Source organism: Pelodiscus sinensis, chromosome 24, assembly GCF_052426305.1.
Source record: "Pelodiscus sinensis isolate ZL-2025 chromosome 24, ASM5242630v1, whole genome shotgun sequence".
Classification (NCBI taxonomy): domain Eukaryota; kingdom Metazoa; phylum Chordata; order Testudines; family Trionychidae; genus Pelodiscus; species Pelodiscus sinensis.
Window position 1 is genome coordinate 1,854,978 of NC_143075.1, and position 11,060 is coordinate 1,866,037.

Below are 11,060 nucleotides of genomic sequence, written 5' to 3' on the forward strand. Positions count from 1 at the left end.
TCATGTAACACTCCATAGAAGTGGCTTGACAGCAACTTTAGGGTTTTTAAATCAGAATTATTAAAGGGTGTCTTTGCTCTTCACTTGAATATGTGAAACTCCTAGGTGTACAACAGGTGGAAAAGGAGCTCCCCATATAGTTAATTTGTTTAGAATCTTTAGGTTCATAGACTAGAAATAAACAAGAGCGACTTATAAATATTTGACTTCCATTGGCCATCTTTCCTGCTACATACACACCTCTGCTTGGAGATAGTTTGAGCTGCTTTGGGAAGCTAAGGAAACTGGTTATAAATCAGGTACCTTAACTTGTACATTGCTGGTTTTTTTTAAACCGGGGGGATAAAAATGATTGAGAATATTTAAAAAGCAGATTTGTGTATTTTAATTTGGAGATTTTTTTAAATTAAATACAAGTTTATTTTTAATAAACCTTAAAATTGACAACCTATGTTAAGGCTTAAACTTACAATAATATATTGAAACCATATTAAAATAAAATAATTATAAGCAGCACATGTTTGCTGCTGAAGTTTTACAGAAAATTAAACCACTGAACTGGTGAAAGTCACTGGCCTAAGCACGTGTGACCAGAGTTTGTTGAAGTACTTAATCAGCTTTTGACAGTAGTAGGATCTTCTGCAGATGCACAGAGAATATTTTTTGTTTCAGTTTATTCAGGTAAATGAATTGTATGTTGAAAAGAGCAGTTTTCTTCTTCCAGTCTATATAGAAAAACTGGGTATGAAGAGGTTGAGATCAACTAGTTATAAACATATCTGCACATTTAAGGTAGTTTTATGTAATTAATACAGAAATTAAAATGCTGCTTTTGTACACTTTATTGAATCAGAATTTTCAAATTGAGCTTGACACTAATAGCTTAGCAAGTAAAAAAAGAACAATAAAAAATGCAAAATTTAAGATTCTGAAGAAATATAAGTTGAGCTTTATATTTGCTTAAATGAAGTTCATCAATATAGTGTGTCCTCCTGGTTAACACAAAACAGCACCAAATTTAGTGTAAAAGTTATATTTAGTTGCAAACCAATGTTTTAATGGTTACCCATCAGTGAGAATTAACCTTCTTTAGGAAAATAACTAAAGTAGAAATGCAAAACAAGATTAAAAGATTTCCTGCTTGGTGAGTAAAATAAAATATTGAAATTGCATTAAATCCATCCTGTTTTTAACTAATTGTAACTATAGTTCATAAATCTAGATTTTGCTGCATACTAAGCACACACTCCATAAGAATTATGGCTGCTAAATGAATGGCCATCTGGAGAGGTCATGCTCTGGGAGGTCTGCAAAGACTCATTTATTTCGCCTTTGTCTTATTTAGACAAACTCTAAATTGTTGGTAGTGCTTTGATTGGAAACAGCATATGATCTTGTTGTTTCATCACTAGAGTGCTAGTGGTAGATTGCAAAGGAAATGGTAGGTCTTGGAAAGTCAGTAACAATGTTTGAAAAATATAACACTCAATTCTCATTTCCTTGGACTCACTTTTTTCTCTCTCATACAGATATTTAACTTTAATACAATGACAATAGCCAGAGATTGAATTATCCAATAAGAAATTCCTATACCAATTGAAATGGATTCTAATACAATACATAATTTTTACTTTAAATTCTGTGAACTTATTCTTGAGACTGATAATTCAGTTCATATGGAAGCTCAAATTAATTAGTAGTTGAATTAAAGAGAAGATTTTGTTTTCTTAGATAATCTTCCAACTTCATTCCTGAAAGGACTTCCTTGGATTTAATTTAAGTACTGCTGTGACTGCCCTGACCTTGTAGTCACCACATTTGTATGTCAGCAAATTGCATTTCTGTGTCACAATAATCCCTCACCTGTCACTGTCACACTCCTGTTTCATGAGTGGAATGGGGAAAAGAAACCTTATGGGATTATAGTGCTGCTGTCAGTTCTTCCATTACAGACCTCTCTCCATCCTTTATTTTCTCCTTTCTCCCTAGGCTTGGCACTGGCCAAAGTCTTATTTTAACAGGGATCCTTTTAATAGTAATTTTAGGAGGGGAGAGGTTTGTCACCCCAGATTTTCAGTTACTTTTCTAAGATGTTCTTGTGTACTCATATCACCAAAGACAGATGATATTATCAGGTACAGATTTTCAGGAAATTAATCTGTAATGGAACTCAAAAGTGCAGATTTTGAAAATAAATATATTTAAATAATATGTTTAAGATTGGCCTGTAGTTATTAGAATGGAGCTTCTAGGTACTATTTGTAATACAAATCACTTTGCATCCTGTCTCGAAGGCACCACGAATAGCAATGGAGCAGTTGTATTCAGGGAAAGGCAGAAACACAGCCTGGACTCCTTCTGTCTCCAGTGTATGGTTCACTGCATCACAACTAGCTTGTCCAGTTAGGTAATCTTTTCAAAATCAATTCCACCAGAATTTTTTTAAATGCAGTTTTGACTTTGGAGAAGCAAGGAAGTGCCATTCATGTTCTTTGGACACAAGCACCAGTTCACAAGTAGAGAGGAAACTTCTTGTGCATAATGATGCAGCCTACTCTAATACGTAGCTCTTTGGCACCAACGGCAATGCAGTTCAATTGACATGTGGGCTGGCCATTGATGCTGCCTGGTAGGAGCCAGATACCAGAATTTGGTGTGAGCCATATCTTGTGTCTTGGTGTAAGTGCCATTTGATCAGTTTGTACGTGAGTTTGTTAATGTAACAGTGGAAGCAAAAATGCTAATGTAGCACTTCAGACACTTGCTTGGACCACTTTCACCTGTGCTTGATGAAATGCAGAGTCTTTACAGCCTTTTGAATAGTAGTTTCCTTTTGTCTTTTGTAGAGATGACTCTGCTGAAGTAGATGTTTACAATCCAATGAAGAATGAATGGGACAAAATCCCTCCTATGCTTCAGGTAGGATGTTGAAAATGGGTTCATTTAAAAAACAACTGTTGGAAACAATTCTTTTGGATTATAAATTTCTTGGGGGTAGGGGAGGGACTTAATTATCTACACACTGACACAACCCAAAATAAACTCGGTGAATGCTGACAGTTTGTTCAGCTCTGGATTAGGGATGTTAAATTGAGATTAATGCTTATCAGATAGCTGACTAGTCGCTTACATCCCTACTCTGGACAGAAAGAGGTGGTCTGTCCTTCAGAGCACATGTAGTCTAGATAACAGAGAACATGAAGGGCTTGTCTACGCTGTGCATTAGTCTAGACTAGAAGGGTATAAATACCAGTGCACATGATGGTGTCATACACTAACTGTCTTGCTCTATAAGTTCTCTGGTGTGCACTAGTGTAGTATATAAGGATGTTAAGAGTATAATTGTTTAAATGGTTTTTATTACAGTTACACATCAGCTCCCAGCCCTGCTCCTGAGGAGCCGGCTGCTGCCCCCCAGGAGCAGGGTCAGCAGTCAGGAGCTAGTAAGTGCTGGGAGCTGGCTCCCTGGGAACGGGCTGGCAGCTGGTGTGCGTAAGCTGGCTCCCAGCACATGCCGACTCTCGCAGCCAGCCCTGCTCCCAGTGAAGCTGTCTGTCGGCCTGTGCCGCGGTCTCTGCTGTAAAAAGCAGCAGCCAGTTCCCCAGAAGTGGGGCTGGCGTAAGCCAGCTGCCGGCCCCAATCCGGGGGAGCCCGCAACATGTAACTGCTAAATTTGTTTTTAAAAGGTTACACAGTTTACATTATTAACCTTTTTTTACATCCCTAGTAGTAGTATACAATATTACACTGTGCATAAGGGAACTTTTAGTATGTGCTAACAGAAGCCATGTGGACCAGTTAGAGAGTGGCATTCTATCAGTCGCTATTACACCCTGTAGTGCCAACTAATGCACAGTGTAAACAAGCCACAAGTGCCCAAACCATCATGTGGCGGAGCTGCATAGTTCAGTAGAGAGCTGTTGATCTTTTAGCTGGGACTTGTCAGTTAGAATTGGGTGGGTGGCGTATTACAAGCAAAACTATAACTGTTCCAGAACAACAACTGTCAGGCAATAGCAGAGAACCCATACCTTTGAGATTGATACCTAGCCTAGCAAGCAATGTATCTAATGTAAATAGGCATAATCATATAAACGAAGGACTGGAAGGGACCGTGATAGGTCATCTAGTCCAGGGTCCTGCACCAAGGCAGGACTACACATTACCAAGGCCATTCCTGACAGTGGTTTGTCTGATCTACCCCTAAAAACCTCCAATGATGGAGATTCCACAATCCCCCTAGGAAATGTGTTCCAGTGCTTGACTATTCTGACAGGAAGTTTGTCCTAATATCCAGTCTAAACCTCCCTTGCTGCAATGTAAGCACATGCTTTCTTGTCCTGGTTTGTACTTACTCCCTGTATTTGCACATTTTCAGTCCTCTAAGACCTCTCCCATTCTCTGTGATTTTTCAAAGATAATTACTCCTGGCTCAGAGCTCTTAAGCATTATATAATGTATTTCATCAGGCCCTGCTGACTTGAAGACATATAACTTTTCTAAGGAATTCTTCACTTGTTCTTTCTCTGTTTTGGCCTCAAATCCTGTCCCCGTTCACACTATATTCACGATGTTGGTTGTTCAGTCACTGATAATTTTTTTGGTGACATCAGAAACAAGGCATTTAATGCTTTATCTATTACTGTGTTTTCTGTTGTTGTCTTTCCCTTCTCATTGAATAATGGGTCTACCTGTTCTTAATTTTCCTCTTGCTTCTAAGGGTACGTCTAGACTACATGCCTCTGTTGCCAGAGGCATGTAGATTAGGCTACCAGACATAGGAAAATGAAGCGGCGATTTAAATAATCGCCGCTTCATTTAAATTTACATGGCTGCCGCGCTGAGCCGACAAACAGCTGATCAGCTGTTTGTCGGCTCAGCGTGAGAGTCTGGACGCGCGGGTGGCGACATCAAAGGTATTTGTCGACCACCCAGGTAAACCTCATCCCAGGAGGCATATGTGGGTGGTCGACAAATACCTTTGATGTCGACACCCGCACGTCCAGACTATCGCGCTGAGCCGACAAACAGCTGATCAGCTGTTTGTCAGCTCAGCGCGGCAGCCATGTAAATTTAAATGAAGCGGCGATTATGTAAATCGACACTTCATTTTCCTATGTCTGGTAGCCTAATCTACATGCCTCTGGCGACAGAGGCATGTAGTCTACACGTACCCTAATGTATTTTTAAAAGATTTTTTTTTTTTTTACACTTTAAGTCCGTAGCAAGTTAAATCTTACTTTGTGTCTTGGCTTTTCTGGTTTTGTCCCTACATCTCAAAAAAGATATATTGGCATAAATGCTAAGAAAAGGGCAACAAAAATGATTAGGGGTTTGGAATGGGTGCCATAGGAAGAGAGAGTAAAAAGACTTGGACTTTTCATCTTAGAAAAGAGGAGACTAAAGGGGAGGGGGATATGATAGAGGTCTATAAAATCATGATTGTTGGGGGAAGTGAATAAGGAAAAGTTATTTACTTATTCCCACAATATAAGAACTAGGGGTCACCAAATGAAATTAATAGGCAGCAGGTTTAAAACAAACAAAAGGAAGCTTTTCTTTACTCAGCGCACAGTCAACCTGTGGAACTCCTTGCCAGAGGATGTGGTGAAGGCTAGGATTTTAACAGGGTCCAAAAAAGATCTAGATAGATTCATGGAGGTTAGGTCCATTGATGGCTATTAGCCAGGAAGGGTAGGAATGGTGTCCCTAGCTCTTTTTCTCTGGAAGTGGGAGACAGGGGAGGGATCACGTGAGGATTACCTGCTGTGTTCCCTCCCTCTGGGGGCACCTGGCATTGGCCACTGTTGGGCTAGATGGACCTTTGGTCTGACCCAGTCTGACAGTTTGTATGTTCTTATGCTCCTGTTGGTTTTTTTGTTTGTATATTCATCCTTCATAATTTGATCTAGCATCTTCCACTTTTCATATGACTTCTTAAATTTCAGATCTTTGAAAACCTCCTGATTTAAGCTAGTGTGGTCCTTTCTAATAACATGTCTTTAATCATAGGTTCATGTTGGGGGAAGCTTGGCTGTGCTTGGTGGAAAGCTCTATGTCTCTGGTGGCTACGATAACACATTTGAACTTTCTGACGTGCTAGAAGCTTATGATCCAGAAACTCGAACATGGAGCATAGTAGGCCGGCTGCCTGAACCCACCTTCTGGCATGGGAGCGTTAGCATATTCCGACAGTTCATGCCACAAACGACACAAGAAGATGACAGTATCGCTCTGGATAATGCCATTAACCTAAACAGGCAGCGCCAGAATCTTCATAATCAGAATCTGAATGAGTTGCGTTAACAGTGGAAAAACTTCTCTGAGGCTTGAAGTCAATTATTTACAAGTAACCAGTGTTGCTTTGTGGAAGGCAAGAGGCAAGCTGGTGCTTGGGAAACTCTGAAATGGATTGATCAGAAATTGCAAGTAGGGAAGAAGTAAGAGCCTGAAAGATTAAAATGCTGTTGTAGTTGAGTAGTTGGCAGAAGGTTAGAGGCCTCTTTGGGTGCATTGTCCCTCAGCACTTTTCTGTGGATAGAGAAGGTGCAGCATTAGCTACAGAAAAGCACTGAGATAAGAATTCTGGAGAAAACAGATTTTAAAAAGAAAGCACCACTGTTACTCTTCCAGGCAGCAATGTGCAGCAATTGATTAGAGAGCTTTCACTAGTACTCGAAGTCAGCATCGTTTCACAGCATAACACTTCATATTTGCCACCAAATTCCATTTTGTTGTGCGAGGTTTTATGGAAACATAGACCCTAGGGAGAACCAAAGTTCCCTAACATCAGAGGCGAGAGATTGGTTTGGTAAGGTGTGCCTCCAGATTTAATGTGCTCCAGAGGAAGATGAATGTCTTGCTCAGGCCTTTGCCAATAGGAGCTATGGGGAAATTTTTCCACTCACAAATTGTGGGTTCGTTCTAGATATGCAGATATGAGGATAGAAATATCTAGCCCTAAATATACTGATAGTCACCATAAACTTTAGTCACTCGTCATACTTTCATGAAGAACCTATTACATTGCAATGGTTTAAAAAACACAGTGTATAGATATTAAGGTTCAGAATCATGAAGTATGAAATTTCCCTCCCTGCAACCTTAAATGTACGATAAACTAATTATTAAAAACCCGTATAGCACTGTAAGTTTATACAGATTTTTCCATTATTCCATGCAGCTTGCATTTTTATTGGTACTTGCTTGGAAAATTTTTCTTTAGAAACTTTTCATTTTTAAAAGTGATGCAGGTTCACAATCCTAGACTGAGTGAAATCTCAAATACGTTTCATTTTTAAGCAAATATGTCTGAGAGTGGGGATAAACACTAGGGGCTAGGGACTCTTGGGCTGTCTCTAAACTACATCCCTTTTCTGGAAAAGGGGATGTAAATTAGACACTTTGAAATTGCAAATGAAGCCGGGATTTAAATTTCCCATGCTTCATTTGCATAATGGTGGCCATGTTTATTCCAAAACGGAGCTTTTCGAAAGAAAAACGGCTGTTTAGACAGGGATCGATCGAAAATAAAACACTTTTCTGAAAGATCCTGTACTCATTTTTTCAGGAGTACATTATCTTTCAAAAAAAGAGTTTTATTTTCAGTCCATCCCCGTCTAAATAGCCGTTTTTCTTTTGAAAAGCCCCGTTTCAAACACAAACTGTGGCCGCCATTATGCAAATGAAGCACGGGCAATTTAAATTCCGGCTTCATTTGCAATTTCAAAGTATCTAATTTACATCCCTTTTTTCAGAAAAGGGATGTAGTTTAGAGACAGCCCTGGAGAAGAACATCCTCCTCCATCGGCATTCAAATCTGGATAACATTTCTGTTTATATCAAACTATTTAACCTGGCAGAGAAGTCTCTACCATGTATTAGTGATGTTCCATAAGCTCTGAAGACGTCAGTTTGACTCTTCTTTATAGGGGTAGAATGTGCTAAATTGAGCAGATAGGTCCCGGGCAGTGGTCAGGGCACTGTAAAGTGCAGCAAGTGTATTCTCACTGTTTAGACCCTAAAGAAGTAAATCAGAATATTTTTTAGGAGAGAACTTATTTAAAAGGGAGGAAATATAGAAGAGCTTCCTCGGGAACTGTCCAATAGATTTGAGCAAAGTGCTTGATTACACTGTATTTGGTATATAGAAAAATAATTTTAGTCTCTTTATCAAATGTTTGAAGCAATGGTGGCTAAGGTAAATAGATGGTTTATAAATGAATCAATTTACTGAGTGATAGAAACCTACTAACATGTTAATATAGGTTGAACCTCTTTAATCTGGCATGCTTGGGATCTGCCTGGTGCCGAACAAGAGAATTTGACAAACTGCTTAAGGTCAATATTGTTGAGCAGCATTACCAACACTGCCACTGCTCACTGGGCTCTTAGCAGAAATTTAGGGGCAAATTAGAGCTAAATAACAGCCCAGAACACTGAGAACCAGGATGGAGGCTGTAAACAAACTTAGAGACTGCAGGAAATTTGGTCACATGCATGGTAAGTGGGCATCCATCTAACTCAGATCATGCTAGACCGTGGATGTTGCCAGACCAGAGAGTGCTAGACTACAGAGGTTCAACCTGTGTTACACCTGAGAATTGAGACGTTAATCAAAATAATTTAAAGCACTGTTGGAATTTTTGAGCAGTTGCTAAATGCTAATTAGGACTTCATTTAGTGCATCGAGCCTAAATTGAGTTTGTCTCTATTGCTTTGGTAAATCAGTAAGTTCTACTTTCAGACGTACTCAAGTGATTTGGCAGGCTTAATTTTATTTCCTGTATTGAACCTGAGCAAGTGCATTTAAATGGAAGACAAAGTTTCCTGCTAATTCTTCGATGTGATGTCTGTCTGACTGTTCCTACAAAGCTCTTACATTTCAAAATGCAGTATGGCCTAGTTGAAAACGAGCACTAATGTCTGTTAGACACTAATGAAGTGAAACAGAGGGTAAGATTGTAGCTGTGCACTTTCTCAGTGGGAAAACTATATAATTTAAACTTTACTTACAAAGGACAAACCCAGACATTCAATCACACATCCTTTAGGCTTCTTCCTCTTTAAAATCTTTAGGATATCTAATTCACTGACGTGTTGTAGATTGCCAGGGGCTAAAGCATTTTCTTAAGTTCCAGTCAGTACTTTCTAAAACACTTCCTGTTGCAAATGTTGAGCAGAGATTCTTCCCATTATCCTGAACTAGGACAACTCTTAATTAAGATAAGTTGTTGACAGTGCCTTATCAGAATGTAGCTTGAGACAGGGTTATGAAGCAACTACATTGTGTTGGCAGACTTCAGTGTCCCAAGACTCCACAACGGATAGAAGAAAGACAATATATAAATAAACTTGATAGATTTGGCAAACCTAAGTTTTGTTTTGTATTGGAAACCTCTGCACAGGTTGTGGGGGAGTCCTGGGGATCATGCTTCAAAAGCTCTTGCTAGAGCTTCATGTCACGAACATCAGTCTGCTGGCGAAGAATGACTAAACATGGTGATGGCATTCCTCCATCTGCATTAGGCAAAGGAGCATTGAGTGGGGGTGTCACTGTCTGACCTTTAGTAGTGCTATCAGCTGGAAAGAATGAAAAAAGGAGTTCCCTACTTGGGAGTTGGGAAAACCAATGAGTGGACCATGTGGTTGTCAGGCTTTTATTTAGTATCACAAATGTTATAGTAACCAGTATGAAACCTACAAAGAAAGGGGAGGTCTGTTATGTATTCCCCTCTCCCTTGGCTCTTGTTCAGTTGGTGAGGGAGCAAGATCATGGGATAACTTCTTCTTTGAGGTTTTCAGCTCTATAAATGTGTTTGTTACATACTTATTTCTAAGTCAACCTGTGCTTTGTTCTCATGCTTATGTTGAGCAAGATACAGGGCTCATTTTGCCTGTTTTCTTGCACAGATGCTTCTGAAGAGTGAATTGATGCAATTTCCTCACTTGTGGCTATAGAGCACTATGCCAGTGAGTGATGTGTGTCCCCACCAAATTAAATTGAAACATCAAATCAGTCAATCTTCCACAGAGCTTGTGCAGTTATTGTAATGGGAGTGGCAAACATGAGTGTATGGTGCAAGTTATTTAAGACATGTATTCAAGTCCATCTTAAGATATGGAGCGCTGCTGCCTACATGTTGTCATTTAGTATAACTTAATTTGCATAGTACAATGGTAAAGTATTTATGCTGAACTATTAAAGCCTATTTATGTATAACATTCTCATACCGTAGTGCTGTCTGCTGGACCCATGTCATCTTGAAGTTCCAAAACCAGCCAGGTAACTTTAGGTTTAGATTTATAACGTTTTGTAGACTTTCATTGTGTCCAAAGCTTTAAATACTGTTTAAATATCATCTATGAATCAAAGGCATTTTACATTTTGACAATTTTAGATTTTTATTCTCATACTTTTGTGTTTAAACTTATTTGAAATGATCAAGCTAAATAAAACATGTTAAATGCAAACATTTTGTTCTATGACTGCAGAGGGGGTTCTAGGTCTGATAGGGTTAACCCATGGTAGCTCTTTATGATGCATGTTTGTCAAAATAGTCACTTTCCAAAGAGCAAACATTGAAGAGGTGTCTGTCTTCAACCACAGAGGAAGTACGATCTAAGAGTTCTCTTTCAATATGTTTTAGTCACTATTAAGTATACCGTTATAACAACTCCCATTTTTGTTCCACTGTCATTTGTTTCCTGCCTTCCTATCACAAATGAATTCTACTAAACTGTCTCACATGGCTGTCACAGATTGAGTACTGCTAATACTGTAGACACTTACACTGCCTTGCTGCCATATATGGTCCCACTTTAAGTGACTGGAGTCAGTATTCTAAGTGGCTCTATGATAACCAGAAAATGAAGTTGAGGGGCCAAAGTACTGTACATTGTCAGCTAAGAAATAACCCTGGAAGAAGGTTGATTCTCTTATCTGTACTCCACTCTGGAATCTGATCAGCTATTAATGGAATGCTCCAGAATAACTTGGTTGAATTCTGATCTGTGCACTGACACAACTTAAAATAAACCCACTTCAGAGCCAAAGCAAC

General features: G+C 39.2%; 1 protein-coding gene across 3 annotated transcripts in view; it reads left to right on the plus strand.

Annotated features, from left to right (window-relative positions):
* Positions 1–10,473, plus strand: part of KLHL21 (kelch like family member 21) — a 26,967-nt gene extending 16,494 nt beyond the window's left edge. For all 3 annotated transcript variants that reach the window (XM_075906133.2, XM_089773094.1, XM_075906135.2), the window contains 2 exons: positions 2,847–2,919; positions 6,013–10,473. In XM_075906133.2, the coding sequence (XP_075762248.2) occupies positions 2,847–2,919; positions 6,013–6,306 (367 nt within the window). In that variant the 3' untranslated portion in view covers positions 6,307–10,473. The remainder of the gene's footprint in view (positions 1–2,846; positions 2,920–6,012) is intronic.
* Positions 10,474–11,060: the final 587 nt, after the last annotated feature.